This window comes from Dreissena polymorpha, chromosome 3 (assembly GCF_020536995.1).
Source record: "Dreissena polymorpha isolate Duluth1 chromosome 3, UMN_Dpol_1.0, whole genome shotgun sequence".
NCBI classification, from domain to species: Eukaryota; Metazoa; Mollusca; class Bivalvia; order Myida; family Dreissenidae; genus Dreissena; species Dreissena polymorpha.
Window position 1 is genome coordinate 68,758,730 of NC_068357.1, and position 23,140 is coordinate 68,781,869.

At 36.3% G+C, this 23,140-nt stretch overlaps 1 protein-coding gene across 1 annotated transcript in view; it reads right to left on the reverse strand.

Moving 5' to 3' along the window:
- LOC127874634 (uncharacterized) overlaps positions 1 to 23,140 on the reverse strand; it is a 96,072-nt gene that overhangs the window by 15,156 nt on the left and 57,776 nt on the right. Inside the window, exons 7-13 of the mRNA XM_052419095.1 lie at positions 20,353 to 20,494; positions 17,842 to 18,104; positions 15,719 to 15,980; positions 15,292 to 15,342; positions 14,771 to 14,994; positions 14,253 to 14,367; positions 5,015 to 5,188 (exon numbers count right to left, since the gene is read on the reverse strand). Of these exons, the coding sequence (XP_052275055.1) occupies positions 5,015 to 5,188; positions 14,253 to 14,367; positions 14,771 to 14,994; positions 15,292 to 15,342; positions 15,719 to 15,980; positions 17,842 to 18,104; positions 20,353 to 20,494 (1,231 nt within the window). The remainder of the gene's footprint in view (positions 1 to 5,014; positions 5,189 to 14,252; positions 14,368 to 14,770; positions 14,995 to 15,291; positions 15,343 to 15,718; positions 15,981 to 17,841; positions 18,105 to 20,352; positions 20,495 to 23,140) is intronic.

Below are 23,140 nucleotides of genomic sequence, written 5' to 3' on the forward strand. Positions count from 1 at the left end.
TTTTCACGTTTTGGTAAATTGACAACATTGAAAAAAATCAGATTTGTAAATTTTCGTTTTATTTATGATATTTTTGAGGAAACATTTAATATCATAAATAAAATATCAGAACAGAATATAATTTTAAAACACATACAGCAGAAATGTTATAAAATAGTAATGGATGAACTTTACATATACTTGAACATTACTCGCTTTGAATCGCATGTTAACAGTGTATCTTGCAACATGTGGAAACTTTTTTAACATGAATGTAATTATAATCATTAAGGTAAAACATTAATTGCAATTTTGAGGAGCATAAAATAATACAGTGCGAATCCAAACCACATATTATTCAAGTAGCAACGGCACAATTACGAACTATAGTTATACTTAGTGTATATGTATAATATATATCAGCATAAAGCCTATAATCAGTATAATATAATAATTATTATAATTTCTAAAATATCAATAATAGGCAACTATCGAAGATTTTAAAACCTGAAAATTATAAAGCGTGAAACCATTTAATAATTTGGATAGTTCTGTTGTTAATGTTATATTATGTGACATACCAAAGATTGCTTATATAATATAAAGTACAAAATACACGGATAACTATGCAAAGTTGAGGATTACTGTTTTTTCTTTCTTTAATTTTATTAGAATTTAATACTTATGCTATTTAGTTCCAATTGTTTACATTTATCAATCTCAAACATTTAATGCCAAAGTTTAATACAAGCAAAATCTATGGAATGGTCCCTTTAAAGTAAAAAGTGTACATTGTAAAACAAAGATGTGCTCCTTTGTTGATCACAAACATTTGAGCTGTCGTCCCATCGGTTGGAAGAAAGTATGTCTAAGTATTATTGACGTTCTTTTCTAAAACGTACTCCACTAATTCGACGCAAGCATTTGCTTTTTTGGTTTCATTGCAATTGTTATTATTGTGTTTTACATTAATAATTTAACGAGTATGTTTTAATGGCGTGGTCATTATTCTAAAATAAAAAAAGTGCAAAATTAAGTCGATCAGATTACGAAGATAATAAGCCGTTAACTATGCTCAATCCAGAATTATAAGTTGAAACATTCGTTATACAAACACAAATGCATTTCACTCCATTGAGACAGTTTTTTAAAGGAAGATTGAAAGATAAATTTACATCCGTTGAGTGACGGGCAGGGCGATAAATTTCTAAATTTCAGCGGAATGAGGTGTGTTTTATAGAAGCACTCACTGCTACATAGGATTTGCATTTCGTTCTTATTTGAAGACGAAGATAAGAATTGAGATTAGGATTATAAGATTAGCTTAGGCGATTAATCATACGTGCGTCTAATTGCAGAGTGGAAGGCAACGCACTTAAGCTGACAAGCGAAGATATCGAAGTGTCTTACATAACTGCTACACAAACCAGTTGATCAGAAAGGTCGTAGTATCAAATAACAAGTACACAAGTTCGTATATGCACATACAATATTGCAGCTGCTCGTAAATTAAATATATTTTGAAATTACATAATTTTATTTAATTTGGTGTCATTTATGTTCATACATAAAAATGTCTGCGCCATTATAGTTTTATACAATTAAAGGCAAAATGTATCATGTATATTTTAATCGTTCTAATTTATATTGTTTTGAAAAAAACGTTTTCCACGTACAATATATCAATTGTTATAATCAATCCTTTGATTAACGGCATGACAGGATATCTAAAGAGATTGTATATGTGTTGTATGTACTAACGGAAAAATGTACATGTACATAAGTGTTTTCCAAACATGCGTTCCTAATGACTGCCATAAAAAAAACGCATACATCGATGCGGTTTAGTATGTGGGCACGTATTTCTATGACTTGCTATGTTATCAAATGAAAGCATCACAACTTACAATGCTAAGAAGACCGTTAAGTATGTGTGCATATTTCTATGGCTAGGCATAAAATCCACCAATAGCATCAGCATTTACAAGGCTAAGAAGACCGTTAAGTATGTGTGCATATTTCTATGGCTAGGCATAAAATCTACCAATAGCATCAGCATTTACAAGGCTAAGAAGAATGTTAAGTATGTGTGTCTTTGGCTAGCAATTACTTCCATCAATAGCAGCATAATCATCAAGGCTATGAAAACACTTGCGTTGTGGGTGTTTATAGTGCTATTGTTAGGCTTGATATCCGTATATAGCATCATAGCTAACATAACTACATGTAACAGGTCGCAGTGGAGTAGTGGATATCGCGTCCGACTAACGATTTTGGGGTCACGGGTTCGATCCCCACTGTGGGAGTGTTGCTTAGATTTCCCCGATAGACACATGTATACGCCTTGGTTTAAGTCCCAGAAAATTGACGCGAGTGCGTTTTAAATAACCCTTTACCTTTCTATGAAATTGAGTTAAAATAAATAAGTTAAGTATGCGTGCACATTTTCTTATGCTAGCAATAATATGCTTAAATAGCAACAGGCTAAGATTCATTTAAATGTTTACAACAGGTACATGTATCAGTCAGCTGTAAGCACAGAGTCATACAATACTTTGAATACTGTTGATATCTTTTCAGGAGCATTCTTTTAGACGAACATCAATGGCAGGGTAATAAGTTTTGCCTTTTTTACACATCGCAATTAATGTATGCATATTATAACGACGTGGAACATGTCTGGGAGTATGTGCACTTGGGGTGCATTCCAAGAAAATGCAAAAACTTAGTTTCTAGAGAATGCACACTCGCATGATTGGAATAATAATGCAATAATAGATTAAAGAAAAACAAGAAAGAAGAATGTTTTTGAACTCGACAAACAGAGTATATCTAAAAGTCAGCGACCATATTAAATCTAATGACAAAACGTCACGCACGTTATACAAGCGGGGAAAGTTTATAGGCCAAAGACCTGAGAATATCTATAATAATATTCGTTATGTAAACATAACTCATGGAAAGATAAAACCGCGACACGCGAACATTTGTTATCGACGGGCCCTACGCTTCATCATGTACGCGGTTTTCCATACACTGATAAGCCACATGATCGAGATGGGCCACGATAACTAAAAACATTTCAAACTAGACGCAGATTAATGCGAAAGATACCTAGAATCCGTTTTAAGCTAGCATTTATATTCCAAACAAGATTATCCGACGTCTTGTTTGTCAAGTCAGCACGATAGATGTGGCCCGGCTGTTATAAGCGAAGTTCCCGTATGTGGTCTAAACCGACATTATTCACACATTGAAATTAAAGCCTCAATAAGTATTTTATTTTTTATATAATTTGGTCGTGCTCTGTGAAAAAGGGGGTTTAATACATGTGCGTAAAGTGTCGTCCCTGATTAGCCTGTGAAGTCGGCACAGGCTAATCATGGACGACACTTTCCGCTTTTATGATATTGTTCGTATCTAGAAAGTCTCTCATCAGTAAAAACACTTTAAGCACATACATTAAACCCATTTTTAACTCTTTCAGTGCTGGAACCGAATTTTGAAGGTCTTTGCAAACAGTTTGGATCCAGATGAGACGCCACAGAACGTGGCGTCTCATCATGGATTCAAACTGTTTGCTATTCTGATAGTATTCTTTGAAAACAAATCGAAGAAAATGCTTATTTTAGAAATTCAGCAGACGAAATTTTAGCAGACGACATATTTCCCAGCATGCAAAGGGTTAACAGAGCACGGCTCAATGACATATATTTCTGTGCAGAATGTTTGCAGGAAACAAGACAGAGAAATCCCCCCTGTGCGCGCTTGAAGGATAATGCGACTCCCCACATATTAACCTGTGTGACGACATGTTCACTCTTTTTGTTTTTTTACCGACCCCATTACAATCAATCCTTTACCATGTGCAATGAATCGTATAACAAAAGTCTTGTCATTTTGATCATCGACGGCCTGAAAACGAGTCAGTTTTCTTTCTCGTTTCTGTTTTTCTAATGAAACGTATTTAACACATTTATGCCTAGCGTCTAGAAAAAAGGCCTTGGCAAACAGCGTAGACCCAGATGAGACGCCGCATGATGCGGAGTCTCATCAGGACCTGGGCTGTTTGCTTAAACGAAATTATGTAAGAAATATTTTAAATATAGAAATAAATATACAAGATATCCCTAATTTTGGAAATTTTGCTACTGAATGATTTTACAAGCGATGTATTTTAAAACGATTGTCAACTGAACCCGACGCGTACATACTATAAGGTCAGGGCAAAGACCCGCATTAATATTGCGCTCAATTCAACACGTTTTTTTTCAAACGACAATCGCTGTAAAACAAACTCCAACCAGTGTCCGAGCAGCTGCTGTTCAAGCTGCGCACAGGAACCCCGAGCGTCTTTAGCGCGCCTGTTCCCTGCCGCGTTGCACCAATTATCAAGCGTCTGTTGTCAGATGCAAGCGTCAAAGAAAACATAAATCCGCGAGATTAATAAACATTAAATTACCCGCTTAGTGGCTGTTATCGTATGTACCGCGGCGTTAATCCAGTACTCGATGCAATTGAAAGGGATTTGACGTAAGAAATCCCATAAGAAAGACCGCATGTCGCGTAATTGTGTTGTCGACTTTCGAACTGCACTCAAGTTTTTTAAACTTGATTGTTATGAAATATGACAGCCCAAACGCATACGAAAATATAGTTCCTGATAAGTGTACTAAAAAGCGATCTGTTACCATAAAATCCAGCTTTGGTACGGATCCGATATGTAAGACGTACAAAATGTTTTGTAATGCTTATAAAGTACCTGGACCGGGTTTCGTTTTAGTTGATTTACGATCTATATGAGTCGATTTTAAGGTGCACAATTTTATATTCGCTAGGAAATTCGTAAATGTCGCATTAAAATGTAAAACAAACGTAGCAACAACAAAACCAGTCATATCCGACACACCAGTAATGATTCAAGATTACTGATATCCGACACAACAGAATGGATTCCTAGATCGACACATCAGAGAAAGAAGTCAAAGTACTCATCGCCAACACAAGCTACAGATGGTTCAAAATAAGAACTCACATCCGACATTCGACTTGTAGCTGTTGCTCTTCGCGACGGCGGTCTTGGTGAGCATGATGTCCCGGAAGCTCTGTCGCTTCTTGTAGACGAACAGGACGATAATGCCGACCATCATGAGGCTGGAGACGACCGTGACGCCGAGGATGATGCCGTTCAGAATCTCCTTCTCGCTATCTGAAAGTACAAGTTAGCGCTAAGAAAATGTCCAGTAAAGAGTAATCGTAACGATCATTTCCATGATTGTGTTGTCGTTACGATAACGTCTATTGTAGAATCGTCGTTAGCATAATGCATACTATATGATTGTCGTTACGATTATATCCATTATAGAGTTTGCGTTACGATATATAGATAATTACAGGTTACTGCCTGGTCGTTTTGTAATATATCAGGCGAGGCTTAGAATAAAGTTACGGCGAGGCTTGCTTATCAAACACAATTCATGTGGCAAAATTAACAAACTGTAGAAGACGACAAATGTAACCTTAATAATAATTTATGATTTAAAATTATTTCACTATTTAATGCATGTTACATTGGGTTTTATTGTGAAGTGTGTTCCTATTTTATTTTTTTACTATTTTTACTGCTTTTTTATTGTTTGTTTTATTTGTTTGGTCTGTTTATATTAAGTGCTGAACTTTTGACATAACCTTTGATCTTTGATGTTTGCATATGAAGGCGTGTCAAAAAAAGTAGTCCGTTTGTTACACGACGTCATCAGCATGTACTTATTCATTTCTTAATATTTGTAAAATACCTTTTTTTCTGTTTTTAGCTCACCTGATTGCTCAGGTGAGCTTTTGTGACCGGTCTTTGTCCGTCGTCTGTCCGCCCGTCCGTCGTCCACATTTAGTTTGTAAACACTCTAGAGGCCACATTTATTGACCGATCTTCATGAAACTTTATCAGAAGCTTTGTCCAAATGAAATCTCGGTCGAGTTCGAAACTGGGTCATGCCGGGTCAAAAACTAGGTCACTTGGTCAAAAAAACAACAACTTGTAAACACTGTAGAAGTCACATTTCATGCCCAATCTTCATGTAACTTTGTCAAAATGTTTGTCTTAATGATATGTTGGTTGACTTTAAAAGTGGTTCCGGTCCTTTGAATAACATGGCCGCCAGTGGGCGGGGCAGTTTTCCTTATTTGGCTATAGAGAAACCTTGTAAACACTCTAGAAGTCACAATTTTTGCCCAATCGTCATGAAAGTTGGTCAAAACATTGTTTTTATTGATATCTCGGACGAGTTCGAAAATGATCCAGATCGGTAAAAAAACATGGCTGCCAGTGGGCGGGGCATTTTTCTCTATATGTTTATAGTGAAAACATGTGAAAACTCTAGAAGTCACATTTTTTGGCCAAATGTTCATGAAATTTGGTCAGAACATTTGTTTCCTTGATATGAGAATTGAGTTCGAAAATGGTTCCGGTCAGTTAAATAACATGGCTGCCAGGGGTGTGGGGGCAGTTTTCCTTATTTGGCTATAGAGAAACCTTGTAAACACTCTAGAATTCACAATTGTTGCCCAATCATCATGAAAGTTGGTCAAAACATTCGTTTTAGTGATATCTTGGACGAGTTCGAAAATGGTCCAGATCGGTGAAAAAACATGGCCGCCAGTGGGCGGGGCATTTTTCTCTATATGTATTTAGTGAAACATGTGAACACTCTAGAAGTCACATTTTTGGCCCAATTTTCATGAAATTTGGTCAGAATATTTGTTTCCTTGATATAAGAGAAAATGGTTCCAGTCAGTTGAATAACATGGCTGCCAGGGGGGGGGGCAGTTTTCTTATAGTAAAACAAGAGGGCCATGATGGCCCTGAATCGCTCACCTGACTTATCTTGCTACATCAACTTAAATTCTATCAGACCTATATACAATCCCAAGCCAGATTTCATTAATTGAAACATTCTGATAATCTTTCACTAAGACGTGATGAAAACCGTGACCTATTTCATCTACACAAGGTTTTACTAGAATTTACCCGGTGACCTAATTTCTGACCCCAGATGACCCATATACGATCCAAAATCAGATATTATCAAGATAAACATTCTGACTATATTTCATTAAGATCAGATGAAAACTATGACCTCTATTGTCTTCACAAGGTTTTTCTAATGATTTGACCTAGTGACCTAGTTTTTGATCCCAGATGACCCAAATACAGGCCAAACCCACTGTCTACACAAACAAATTGTTGACTGACACACGCACGTACACACGCATAACGGACGCCGGACATCACACGGTCACATAAGCTCACCATGTCACTTTGTGACAGGTGAGCTAAAAACACAACCACAAAGACACAGCCATCACACAACACAAGCTATTATTGTCAACTTGGCCTAAACCATTCTGTTAACGAGTACAGCTGAAACGGGAAATAAAATAAATTATGTCAACTAAGCCTAAGAAATCCTAATTTCTATCGTTTCTGTACAGCTGGGTGGAAGACTGATGGCAAAGCCCTATGCATATCTGACTTTGAACACTGGCATTATGTTGAGAACATTTGCAGATATTTGTAGTGGCTTTCAAATCTAGAATCTTCTGTTGCTCTGCTAGCTTTATTTTGCTAGGTGTTTTATACGTATGGGCCTTCAGGTTTGGGAATGCCGGGCTTAATGCAGTCTGCACAGGCTAATCAGGGACAATAATGCTGGGCTAAATGCAGTCTGCACAGGATAATCAGGGACAACACTTTCCACTTCTATGGCATTATTTGTTTAAAGGAAGTCTCTTCTTAAAAAATATTAAATTTAGGTGTAAAAAGTTGTCTCTGATTAGCCCGTGCAGACTGCAAAGGCTAATCTGGGACAACACTTGACACACATGCATTAAGCCCCATTTTCTCAGACTCTGGCCAGTTACTTCTCTTTGACATTCACTTAAATTCTCCTGTGCCTCATACAATTAAGCATTACTATGAATGTTGTTAGTCACCGCAAAATTTAAATATATTTTTTTTGCAGTATGCTTTTTGATCATTTGGATTCAAGTTGGATTATCCATTACCAAAATATAATATAGTGACAAAAAAGAAGGAACCAGGATTGTTTAATAAACAACACATAAGTTAATCTGCGCATGCCCTTATCAGAGTTTACATTGAAATCAACCTTCGGGAGGCAAATAATATTCAATAAAGCATTACTTTATCCACCTTGATTAGTGTAGTTACTGGACATATAAGGCTGAAATTAATGTTTAGAATAGCTTGCCACAGATTTTATTTATTTCTATCTTTAAGTTGTCACATTATAATTAAGTTCAACAATGGTACAAAACTAACACTAAACGAGTCTCAAATTTTTATAAGGAACGTTGCCTTTTTGTTAAACCAGAGAAACCATTATTATCACTGGAACCATTTGGTAACTGGAATTACTTTTTTTGCTTTTAAATCAATACTGATTTGTCATCATGCAAAACACAATCAGAGCCAGTTGACACATATTAACTATTAGAAGCCAGTTATGGTGTTATTATAGTGCATATACTGTAGTGTTGGGCAGTGAACATAATGGACAAAATGAATGTAGTTTAGACCATCACACTACAACCTGGTTTTACTATTATTGATTTAGAAACATTGAAGTGATTTGGAACACTAAAAGAACCATTTTGTATTCCCATGCCCCCAAATACATGATTTAAACTACTGTAACAGTGGATACATAATCATAAAGGGGAAAGGGTAATGGTTGGTCACGTGATTTCCCCCTCTGATCATGGTCATTTGGAATACAAGCAGAACCATTTGTATTCCTATATATATACTAACAAAATAAGACCTGGTTTAACAACTGTATCTTTGAAAAGAAAATGGTCATTCAAAATACCACTAAAACCAGTTTGTATTCCTATGCCACCAAATACAATATAGTTTAACTATTATACTTTTTGGAAACTAATTAAAATGGTCATTTGGAATACCACCAGAACCATTTTGTATCCTAGTGTCACCAAAGCAAACATAGTTTAACTACTGTAACTTAAGAAACCTGTTTTTCTATTGTTGTTATGGAGACATAAAAGGTAATTTGGAACACAATAAGAACAATTCCCTTTAAACTATTTAATAACAAGAAATGTGTTTGTCAGAAACACTATGTCCCCTTCTGGGCCGCTTTGACTATTCTTTTTTACCTTTGACCTTGAAGTATGACCTTGACCTTGACCTTCCACCACTTAAAATGTGCAGCTCCATGGGATACACATGCATGCCAAATATGAAGTTGCTATCTTCAATATTGCAAGAGTTATGGCAAATGTTAAAGTTTGACCAAACCAACAGACCAACAGACAGGGCAAAAACAATATGTCCCCCACTATAGTGGTGGGGGACATAAAAATAGACATTTTGGAAAAGCACTTCACCACAGTGAATTCAAGTGCAATCACAATTCCACCTGAGTGTACCTCTTTGACTGGGAACATGATAATCATATGTCATTTAATAATATAAAGTGTTTGTATTCAATATGGCTTTCCCTGTGTTGCCTGGAAGCATGGAAGATTGAACTCCTTTCCTGTTGTCATGTTTTTCAAGCTATTTAATACACTTAACCTTTAAACAACACCTGATATCACGAATAAAAAGTAAAATAATTATCACTTCTTCCCCATAAATTGAATGTTCAGTAATATATCTTTACAAACTCACACAAACTTAAATTGTTTGAAGCAGAATTTAACAATATGAGAGATCACAGACGGGAAAATAATTTGTGTTCATTACATTAATTTGATAATATAACGTGCTATACTGTAAAATAAATTCTGAGTTAAAAGAGAGGCTAATAAAAGAAAAAAAATAATGAGGCAACAAGGATTGTTAATTATTCTTGTTTACAATAAAATATTTACGTACCTTTGAAGTACATTAGTCATTAACGAAACAATAGCAAATTGATCTTCCCTGAATTGTATCTTTATACACTGAACAATTAAATTCAGGTTAATAAAAAGCCCTTCTAGTATAGTACGAAATAGCAAAGTGATCTTCACTTAATTGTTTTTTAATACGCTGAACATTTAAATTCAGGTTAATGAAAAACCATTCTAGTATAGTACGAAATAACCGTTTTGTATATTTTTAACAACTGGTCCTAATAAATACCCCCCCCCCCCCTACTTTTTTTCTAAAGCTGAAATGTATTTCTCTTTCCCACTGAGATGGATTTCTCTTTCCCACTGAAATGTATTTCTCTTTCCCACTGAAATGTATTTCTCTTTCCCACTGAAATGTATTTCTCTTTCCCACTGAAATGTATTTCTCGTTCCAACTGAGATGGATTTCCTCCCAATCAATCAAAACAATTAATAAAAGTGAGCAATAAAAGTTACAATGACCGAACAATTAGTTTGTTTTGAACTATAGCATTCTAAAAAAATATTCCATTTTTCTCCGTGCTGCTTTAATTTGGCTATAAATTAACACATACTATAACGCCGCAAATTCCTTGCAATGAACAAAATCACAAGAGGGCCAAGATGGCCCTAGTTCGCTCACCTGAGAGGAGTCAGTTCAGTCAATCTTTACCAAATGTCAAACTTGACCTAGATATTGTCCAGACAAACATCCTGGTAAAGTTTCATCATTATTTCATCTGCGAGTCATGATCAATGTACTTATGAAGTTTCATGATCCTAGGTATAAGCATTCTTGAGTTATCATCCGGAAACCATTTTTCTAAGTTGAGTCACCGTGACCTTGACAGCCATTGTGTGAATACGTTTTTTGGCACTGTGACCTTGACCTTTGACCTAGTGACCTGATAATCAATAGGGGTCATCTGCGAGTCATGATCAATATACCTATGAAGTTTCATGAACCTAGGCATAAGCGTTCTTGAGTTATCATCCAGAAACCATTTTACTATTTCAGGTCACCATGACCTTTACCTTTGACCTAGTGACCTGAAAATCTATAGGGGTCATCTTCAAGTCATGATCAATGTACCTATGAAGTTTCATGATCCTAGGCATAAGCGTTCTTGAGTTATCATCTGGAAACCATTTTACTATTTCGGGTCACCGTGACCTTGGCCTTTGACCTAGTGACCTGAAAATCAATAGAGGTTATCTACGAGTCATGATCAATGTACCTATGAAGTTTCATGATCCTACCCTAAGCGTTCTTGAGTTATCATTCGGAAACCATTTTACTATTTCGGGTCATCGTGACCTTGACCTTTGACCTAGTGACCTGAAAATCAATAGGGGTTATCTTCGAGTTATGATCAATGTACCTTTGAAGTTTCATGATCCTAGGCCTAAGCGTTCTTGAGTTATCATCCGCAAACCATTTAACTATTTCGGGTCATCGTGACCTTGACCTTTGACCTAGTGAGTTTCATGATCCTAGGCATAAGCGTTTTTGAGTTATTTTTCGGAAACCATTTTACTGCTTTGGGTCACCGTGACCTTGACCTTTGACCTTGTGACCTGAAAATCAATAGAGGTCATCTGCGAGTCATGATCAACGTATCTATGAAGTTTCATGACCCTAGGCATAAGAGTGTTTGAGTTATCATCCGGAAACCATTTTACTATTTCGGGTTATCGTGACCTTGAACTTTGACCTAGTGACCTGAAAATCAATATGGGTCATCTGCGAGTCATGATAAATGTACCTATGAAGTTTCATGATCCTTGGCATAAACGCTCTTGAGTAATCATCGGAAACCATCTGGTGGACGGACGGACCGAAATGAGCAAAACAATATACCCCCGCTTCTTCGAAACGGGGGGGGGGGGACATAATGAGAAAACTGCCCCCCTCCCAGCAGCCATGTTATTCAACTGACCGGAACCATTTTTTTAACTAGAATCTTGTATCAAGAAAACAAATGTTCTGAGCAAATGTCATGCAAATTGGGCCAAAAATGTGACTTCTACTGTGTTCACATATTTCCACTATATACATATAGAGAAAATGCCCCGCCCACTGGCGGCCATGTTTTTTTACCGATCCAGACCATTTTCAAAATCGTCCGAGATATCAATAAAACCAATGTTTTGACCAACTTTCATGATGATTGGGCAAAAATTGTGACTTCTTAAGTGTTTACAATGTTTCTCTATAGCCAAATGGGGAAAACTGCCACTATATACTTATAGAGAAAAATGCCTCGCCCACTGGTGGCCATGTTTTTTCACCGATCTCGACCATTTTCGAACTCGTCCGAGAAATCAATTGAGCCAATGTTTTTACCAACTTCTAGAGTGTTTACAAGGTTTCTCTTTAGCCAAATAAGGAAAAGTGCCCCGCCCAATGGCGGCCATGTTTTTCAACGGATCGGAACCACTTTTGAACTCAATCAAGATATCATTAAGACAAACATTTTGACTAAGTTACATGAAGATTGGACATGAAATGTGATTCTACAGTGTTTGCAAGGTTTTTCTTTTTTTGACCTAGTGACCTAGTTTTTAACCCGGCACAACCCAGTTTCGAACTCGGCCGAGATTTCATTGGGACAAAGCTTCTGACCAAGTTTCATGAAGATGGGTCAAGAAATGTGGCCTCTAGAGTGTTTACGAGCAAATGTTAACGGACGGACGGACATACGACGGACAAAGACCGGTCACAAAAGCTCACCTGAGCAATCAGGTGAGCTAAAAAGCTTGTGAACACTCTAGAAGTCACATTTTTTGCCCAATCATCATGAAACTTGGTGAAAATATTGGTTTTATATATATCACATAATTAATTCCATAATTATTGCCCGTAGATTGTCCAAATTTTCATTATATTATACAAAATCATTGTAAACACTCTAAAGATCACACTTTTGTTTCAGATTTTATTAATCTTGGTCATAATATTTATTTTTGTAAGCAAAGTTTGATGTTTGGTAAAGGGGGTCTACTCAAAATATAGGTCACCAAGTCAAATCTTACAAAAACAAAATCACTCCATATGCCAGAGTTTTGGTTTAATAATGATTAAACTTGACCAGGATGTTTGTCTGGACAATATCTAGGTCAAGTTTGATATTTGGTAAAGATTGAATGAACCGACTCCTCTCAGGTAAGCGACGTAGGGCCATCTTGGCCCTCTTGTTGTTGTTGTTTGCGGATTAAATGTAATACATATTGGTATCAAATTGTTTGTTTTGATAAATCTGATTCAGTTTTACAATAAAACAAAACATTGTACTTAAGTCTTAGTAGCCTCCACACATGACTGATATATGAACTTCCTGTTGACCGTGATATAAAAAAAGATATCAGGCAACAGGATATCAAGCAGATATCAATGTGGTGCTATGATAATAACTATTATAGAGTTGTCATAACGATAGTGTACAATTAGTGAAATTGTTATTCCTGCGATTTTTGAAAAGATCGTGTATTAATGCAATAGGCAAAAAGGATCGATATTTCACGAAAGACAAATAATATATATATATAGTGCAATTCGCCGGTAAAACGCTTAAAGGGGCCTTTTCACAGATTTTGGCGTGTATTGAAGCTTGTCATTAAATGCTTAATATTGATAAATGTAAACAAAAGTTCCAGTAAAAAAACAAGAATAAAATCAAAGAAAGAAAAAAAAACTCAACTGGGCTCGAACCACTGACCCCTAGAGTAAAAGTCTATCGCTTAGACCACTCGGCCATCCATGCTCATACCATGAGGGTTGCATTTTATATTATATATAAATAATCCTCGAAGTATCACAAAACATGACGACAAGAACAGAAAACTATCCAAATTTTTCAGTAGTTTCGCGTTGCGACGCTTTATAATTTTCGGGTTTTTAAATCGTCAAAAAATGCGTATAATTGATATTTTAGAGAATGGTAAATGTTCAGTATTTCTGTTTCCTCGAAAATATCATAACTTAAAAGAAAATTTGCGAATTTGAACAAAAAATTTTTTTTGGGCAATTTACCAAACCGTGAAAAGGCCCCTTTAACGTCTGTTCAGTCTCGGTATTAACCCTTTGCATGCTGGGAAATTTGTCGTCTGCTAAAATGTCGTCTGCAGAATTTCTAAAATAAGCATTTTCTTGGATTTTTTTCAAAGAATACTATCAGAATAGCAAACAGTTTGGATCCTGATGAGACGCCATGTTTTGTGGCGTCTCATCTGGATTCAAACTGTTTGCAAAGGCCTTCAAAATTCGGTTCCCGCACTGAAAGGGTTAAATATTCCCAGAATACGAAATACACATTTTGTGAACATATCGGATACTAGTACTTGAAACAAACCTGCCACAGATGCATGTTGCAGCGACACGTGAGGCATGTTTTCCGTTGCCATGGTTGACACGCTGACGGGGCTACTGAGCACTGGGTCGCGTCGGTCCGAGTAGGTTGCAGACACCTTAAAAAGAAAACGATGCATTAGGGCGTGAACAATTTAACACGTTCAAAATATTATTTAACATTTATTAATGATCAGGTACCAAATTAAAGAAGATAAAGTCTATAACGGTCCTGTTTTATAAGTCAGTAGAACACTCGCTCTAAAAGTTCCAATCCTGGAACGCACTTATCATCTTGAAAACGACACATGCCTGCGTTTTGATCGAGCTCAAACAATTCAATCTTGTTAAATTGAAAGTAAATTATAAACGACGGTCATTTACAGACGTTATAGCGAGTGTTAACAGTAGAAATTACGTAGTTATTTTAACATTGATCGAAAAATCACTAAATAAAAAGTTCACGTTTTATTCTTCATTATTAAAAGAGGTACATATTTACCCAATAAACGGTCTACTTACATAAACGTCATACTCGCTGTTTGCACGCAAGCGTAGCTGGTACCACGTGTCGGAAGTGTTTACCACGTTTTGACCGCCATCCACGTGTACCGTGTGGATCCTGTTGGTCCAGTGCACGTTGTAGATGACCTTGGAGTGGTTGAATATTGCCAGCCACTTCAATGTGACAACGACCTGTCCGCTGGCGGGGTCGAACTCGCGACTCGTGACGGTCAGGTTCCAGTCTAAAAAAGAAAAACGAAAATGAAAACACAAAATTGCGTTATTTGTGAGAGACAAAGTCTGATGCATTTCGTATTTGGGCGTAATTGATATTTACAAACAACGATTTATAGAGCAACGTTATGTTAATCATTTAGCGTAAATATTTTGCAATATCGGAAAACATCTGACAACGTTTTTGAAAAGGGCGGAACGTTCAGAGATAGTTATTAATGCTATTAATGCCAACATATTTGAATAAATTCATATTCGTAGATAACATTTTATGAACGAACTACATAATAAATCTAAATGAGTACCTAGACCGGAGTCATCAACGTCACTGCCGTAGTGAAAATTGTGATCCGATTCTGAAATAAATTTAGAGTTTCGTAGTCGTCAAAGATCTAGTCATCGTCGATTCGTCGAAATGCGTATCACACTTATTTTGAAATTAAATATTAGTAATTGCATAATCTCCAGCAGCAGCAGCATCACACGTTCAATAATAAAAATAGTTTTGGCATTATCATTATCAGTATCACCAGCAGCAGAAATAGCAATTGTTATCATCAGCAACGTCAGCAACAGCAGCAAGAAAAGAACAATAATATGCGCGATCATTGCAATTTTATCAAAGCACATACTATATATAAAATAGCACAACACTGACGAATAATTCTCAGGAACAATACGCTGCAGGCAAACACTCATGAATCAAAGGAATAGGTAAGTAACAACACTTACTATTGTCAACATCAAACACCTCCTTTTCTCCGGTCCCAATATTTTCCTTCGTTGTTCTCGGCGAAGGAATCGGCCCCTGGGTGACGACGACGATCGGCCTGTTAACGTCGTCGGACTCACACACTTCCGGCTCCACCAAGTCTACGTCTTCGCACTTAGGGGTGGTAAAGTTGAGCTCCCCCATCCATGATCTGTTGGAAACGAGCTCCAGTTGCACGTAGTAATGAGCGTTGTACACTATCCCCGTGAGGTTCAATTCCGGCTGAAATGGCGAGTGCAACAAGGTCAGTTTGATAACTTCAAAAAATGTCAACGTCATGGGTATTTGCTAAAGCTAGAGTCAACATCATTTTAAAGAACAATTTAAATGCATGTTCGTGTACACGTTACGGTTTCTCATTTGCTTTGTCGTAAAAGCTAAAAGAAACTTAATGTCAACTGTGGCATAAAAGTTAGTTTTAAGAAAAATGTGACCCATCGTCAACATCGGTCTAGATATTGTCAGGATAAACATAACTAAGTTTAATCAATTTTGTATGAACAAATGTGAGATTAAGTTAACGCCTCACGACGGACGACGCACGACGGACACCGGTACAAGGTGCCCATGTGAGCTAATTAACCCATTTATGCCTAGCGTCTAGAAAAAAAGGACTTGGCAAACAGCGTAGACCCAGATGAGACGCCGCATGATGCGGCGTCTCATCAGGGTATGCGCTGTTTGCTTACAGGAATTTCTGTAAGAAACTTTCTAAATATAGCAATAAATATACCAGACATCCCTAAATTTAGAAATAAATTGATCCATTTAGAAGGATGGGAGAGTCCACTCGGCATAAATGTGTTAAATGGGCCGGGCTCTGTAAAACGGGGGGCTTCTGCAGGGACGACACTTTCCGCTTTGATGATATTTTTCGTTTCAAGAAATTCTTTTCTTTGCAAAAATTAAGTTAAGGCGGAAGGTGTCGTCCCTGATTAGCCTGTGCGGACTGAACAGGCAAATCTGGGATGGCACTTTACGCATATGCATTAATGACACCCATTTTCCACACAACACGGTTAAAATGTATCGCAATTGTTCTGAGGCGATGATGTTGTATTTTATTTGTTGAGTTTTCGATAGCTATTTTGTTACCCTCATCGCCTCATGCGTGTCTCTTTTCAATTACATTACACTGCGTTAATGCGACGTATAGATAACATAATATAAGGGTCTTAATAAATTAACATATTAAAATTAATGTTCCAATTATTATATGAAATCTTAAATCTATGAATACAATTTTATGAACGATACTTCTGATTGCATTATTTAGTTGTTATTTTACTGCTCAAATAACACAGTGTGCCGACATTTAACTCGATTTAGAATTTTGTTAATCTTTTGTAAATACGTAGTAATTTTGATTTTGGTGGATTGCCCAGAATTAATGAATAAACTAAAGCTAGTGAAGGGAACTTTAATCAATGAGCCGGCATCAAAGAAAAAATTTGTCTCAAATTGATATGTGTTATTCCGTTATTTTTTATCGAATGGGTGCTTATATGAACTTAACAAATCAGAATGATTAAACTTTTTTTTTTCGAATGAAACCGTACCATGAAAAAATGCGGGCATAATGTCTATAGTTATTCCAGTGCAGAAGGAGTAATATTAATAGTTTAATCAATTAAAGAGGAATTTAATGACCTGTTTTTAAATGGAATCAGCAAAAATTAAAGTTATACAACCAGATATTCATATCAACAGCCGTATTTTCCACAGTACAATCACACACAAAGTCGCAATAAAAAAAAATAATTTTTAGTAATAATGGTCAGCAACATTAACCCCTTTATTCCTAGCGTCTAGAAAAAAGACATTGGCAAACAGCGTAGACCCAGATGAGACGCCGCATGATGCGGCGTCTCATCAGGGTCTGCGCTCTTTGCTTAAAGGAATTTCTGTAAGAAATATTCTAAATATAGAAATAAATATACTAGACATCCCTTATTTTGGAAATAAATTGATCCGATTTAGAAGGATGGGAGAGTCCACTCGGCATAAATGGGTAAAAACACTTGTATCAGTAGATACAACATATTAATATTTACTTGAATAATGACTTATTCAAAAGATTCACCTGCTCGTGCGGATATGCGGTGACAAAACGCGCCCAATGCCTAGGCATGTCATCGTCAGACTTCCAAAACGTCTGCAGAACGTGCACCTGGTATTCCAATTTCCGGTTTGGATGACCCACCACCGGATGTTTCCAGGAAATGCGCGGATGAAGCCGCCCGTCGACGATTGACATATTGAATAGTACGGGTATAGTGGAGGACTTCAGCAGAGTCCAAGACCCCTTCCCACTTCCGGTGAGAGAATCTGACTTCTTGATAACCCCTACAATGCCAATAGATCGTAACTTTATGCAACTATACGCATATATATTTCAAACATTTTTTAAAACGTGGTGATTACATTATAGCCGATTAACCCGTTTGGATTAACCTTTTATTCGAACTAAGGAATGTCAATGGACATGCAATATCAATGAAACTCCTGAATTGCTATCAGAAGTTAATCTTATCCAGTTCTTTTTTAACAGAACACCAACTTTTAACATAAAAAATGAGTTTAGTGTGATCAGCGCCTTTAAACGGTTAATGCAGAAAATTGCGGACTCGAACCGGTTTAAGTGCAGCCCGAACATCACAATTATCCTAGAATAAATAACAAACAGCATGCCTCTGAAACGATTTTAATCAAATCTACCTATAAGGACGACAAAACATGAAAACATGAATTCCAAAAATGACTAGCGAATCGAATACTACGCACGTAATTTTAGTTTTGCGGTGTCATCGGATATTATTAAACCGATTAAGCGAATGGTTTCATAGTAATTAGTATAGAAACAAATAGAATTGTCTAAAAAAAAAAGATATTAAATTTTAAATCAAGCGCAGTATCTTCAGAATATTGGCAAACAAACGATGTGTAAGGAAAATCGTCAATATATTTAATACGAAATAGCTCAAAAATCTCAAATAGCTTAAAAATAGTTATAATGCATACAGCCTATGATGACTGAAACATGAAAACATTGAAGATATGTAATGAGATACGTTCTGCTGCATCAACACGCCACACATCAAACTGCTGTAGAATTGTATATGGCAAACACTAAAATCCAGAAACACTATAAGCAGAACACTATATAAATATAAATATATAATTATTAAAGCTATGATCGCCACCTTGGAACGCTCAATGCCGAGCAGTGGCGATCTAGACCAGGTTGAGGTTTAGCCGAAACTCAAAGAAATAGCCATGGAATAACCCATACCACTACACGTCTCAAAGAAATAGACATGGAATAACCCATACCACTACATGTCTCAAAGAAATAGACATGGAATAACCCATACCACTACATGTCTCAAAGAAATAGACATGGAAAAACCCATACCACTACATGTATCAAAGAAATAGACATGCAATAACCCATACCACTACATGTCTCAAAGAAATAGACATGGAATAACCCATACCACAACATGCCTCAATGAAATAGACATGGAATAACCCATACCACTACATGTCTCAAAGAAATAGACATGGAATAACCCATACCACTACATGTCTCAAAGAAATAGACATGGAATAACCCATACCACTACATGTCTCAAAGAAATAGACATGGAATAACCCATACCATTACATGTATAAGTATACACTCTTCACTCCAGTTTTATTCATGTTTTGGGGTTTGTTGTGTACGCTTGTTTATTGTCTGCTACAACTGTTTTGTGCCATATTGTTTGGCAAATTACTCATTGCCATAAGTGAAGGACCGCATGGTTCATGGTATCACGACGTTTCTCTTGCTGCTGATACAGCTGAAAGTTCAATTTGCGTATATTTCATGGACATAACTCTTGTACATGACGTTATAATCAACCCGGTGGTTGGTAAAATAGGCAATTAATTCTGAATGGGGATCAACGACCGTTTTATGTTGGCATGAACGGTCGATTAGCAAACACATGATGCTTTTGTAGTTTATTGTTGTAAATATGATATGCGCTAAGTTCGCAAAGTGATAAAGCTGCAGTGCTCGCTTTGGGTTCATGTTTCATGAAGAAACAATACATAGTTTGGGGTAATGAAATTTAAAACAAAAAACACACGTGAACATATTTATAAATATCTATTGAAATACAAAATTAATAATGTTGTCAGCCTACTTAACGCGTATGACCATTTGGGCATGTTTTAAATGGGTTGAAAAACACGTTTTTTGTCTGTATTCTCATGTATATTTGTTCACAACAACATGATGCATGTTGCAATATTCATTCTGTCTTTTTTTATTATTCTTGGATCCCAACTTCATAAATGATTATTATCCATCCTTCTTTTACAGATGGTATGTTCTAAACCAAGTACACAAAGCGTACACATGCTAAATTCAAGAGTAAATTTAGCTAAGTATTATGTCTTTTTTGTCATCAACGAATATTTGCCTCATGTTGATGAACCCTTTCCGACATATTGTAGAAAACAGGAAAGTGTTCGTTGAGTTACTTGTTGCACCATGTAACATCCTGTTCTGATTATTGTCTACAACAAACGTTTTTATTGTTACCTTTCTCCCAAGGCACATTCTCTGATATGGTGGAATTGAAGCGGACGGTCGCGACGGTCCCGTACACGCCAACGGCGAGAAGCCAGAACTCGGGGTCATGGGGTAAGGCGAAGAGGTCGAGGACGACGCCAGTGGAGCTGGTCTAAAAATATAAACAATTTGGGTTGCCATGTTGTTGTCGGAAATGCTTTAAACACATCTCTTCTGCTGTGTTGTGTGCACGCTATGTGCAAGTTTCTTGAAATAAATAGCATTTGCTTCAACTACCTACGCTGACGATACCTTTAATGACGTTAAATTCATATCGGGTTACTACAAGGGTCACCATCGAGCAAATATTTATTTTGCAACTAATTATGCCCACAACAACAGGGCAACACACATACGTAATATATTCCTGATTTTTGAGGGCCAAATAAACAAGGAATAAATTGTCCAAGACGTCAATGTTCCATTACCTTTCGTTGAGCTAGCACTTGATTGTTTACTTTCTGGACAAATATGGTTTTAAAAATTGAACGTGACTATCCATTTGGTCAGAACGGAAACATTAAATATCATAAATAATATAAACAAGAGAATATTTATACAGCTCCTATAGGTGTCCAATAATAATGATGTATCTTGCCTTAACACATTCTGCCAAACGTAATGGTGTACAGCGACGATTTACAATAAAGTATGGTAGAGAAAACACTACCACAAAGAAGGTATGTTTGATCATTGTTTCGTTTGAATTTAATGAAACCGTGTCAGCACCCACGATACATGGAAAACACGCTCCTAATCAAAACCAGACACTTTACTATTTAACAACAGCGCACAGAGTCGTATGAAACTCTGCAATAATCCCACTTCAAAGCATGCAAACCTCTTTTTTCTAAATTGCATTTTCATGAAAAGCAACATCAAAATAAGTTCATCGGTGTCTTAGCCAAGTTATTTCTGCGAACATCTGTATAACGCATCGAGTACAAGACATCTCAGCGAGTGTATTACGTGTCGATTATGAAGTTTTGTTTATGCCCTAGCCAAAGGAGTGCTAATTTATGTTTTACTTGGTTAAAATTACCATCATTTACTTGCTAGGATTCGTAAGCTGATGATGGCAGCGGAGCTGGGGTTCTGCGTATTGTAACATGTTCATGCTAGAAGAGACCGTTGCCAGAGACTGACTTAGAAAATGGCTATTGTGTTTGATACCATGCGATACACGAAATCATAGGGGACAAATATGTCAGACTGGATTGCAGGCTCGTCGTGATTTTGATGATTTTGTTTTGCTCTTCAAGTTACTAACTTATGTTAAATTGTTCCATTTTAAAAGTTGTAATCGACACAATTATTTTATTTGAGGGTTTATTCGAGCCTTGGAGTGATGGAACCTTTTTACTTTTGCAGGCTACTAGACATTGGTCTTTTCCGATTACACAAATGTATCCGCTGCAATGGCTTACCACGAATATTCAAGATTAGCCTCAATTTTAATGATGCTTTTGCCTATTGTCGTAAATACATATAAATGAAACTTAAGAAATATTATCAGGAGATAATTTCTTATTTATCCAGACTAGTCTTCCATTTAAAGAAAGTGACCAAATGACTATACAAAACACAAATACAACACGATATAAAACAACACCATTATCATAGCTGGGATCACATAGGAACGGTCATAGCAAAGCATTGGGGTTTTTTTAACCGGTTAAATGACGCGTCGATCCTCACTCTTCGCCAATAATTAATCACTAAAACGTACAGTCGTAAACAAACAATAGCATCATTCGATTGAAATTCAATGAAATTACTCAATGGTTAAATATGCACCAGAGTGACAAAAATACAACTTTCTGTGACACGATGAAATTAAGTAAATGCAAATATAAACTGAAGTCCTTTCTGTTTACAAACACAAAATGATCGCAAAGAATTTCAAGAAGAATCAGTAATGCAAAGTGAAAACAGCCCGATTACATAATTAGGATATATATGTTAATACTAAATTATTTGTTTTTCATTCATCATAATTAATGTGCGTGCCAGATATGAACAGTGTTGTCTCGGATAAACGTTTTGTTTATTTACAATTTTAGTGTTCGTGAGTCGGATTAATAGAAAGTATTATCTGAAGATATGATTCCATGATGTAATTAATTCGTGTTTGGTTTTCTTAACCGTGTTTCTGTAAATAACGACATAAAGCCAGTGTAAGTAATTCGCTTCACGTGGAACATATCAGGGAGACATGCGTCTTTCTACTGATTTATTTCTCATGCATACGAAGACGATGACGTAGACGTCATCGTCTTCGTATGTATGAGAACTAAAAAGAAATTAAAAACTATTATATTATTTATTGTTTTACAAACATAAACCATATACTTTATGCGAACGTTTATCTAGTGTGTTTTACGTTTCTGGTAAAATTAAGGCCTACGGCATGAACTTTCACGTTCTGCGTCAACTTTACGATCCCACAAATTCGATATAGTCGGTACCGCCGATACCATTTAAAAGCTGATAAATGATATAGATAATACGACTGATAGTTGACTTATGAGATTAAACACAACATTGCGTAACATGCGGAAAATAATTAACTATAGCGCGGATTTCGAATTCAACAGTCAGGCCTCTGTGGCATTATTAAAGTTATTATAGTACGAGTAACCGATCAGCAAATGAAACTTCTATTATAATGAATGTAATTGTAAATAAAACATATAGTAATTATTTCAATTTGTAATTGCACTCTGAACAAGTTCTTGTTATCTCTAAATCTGAACAT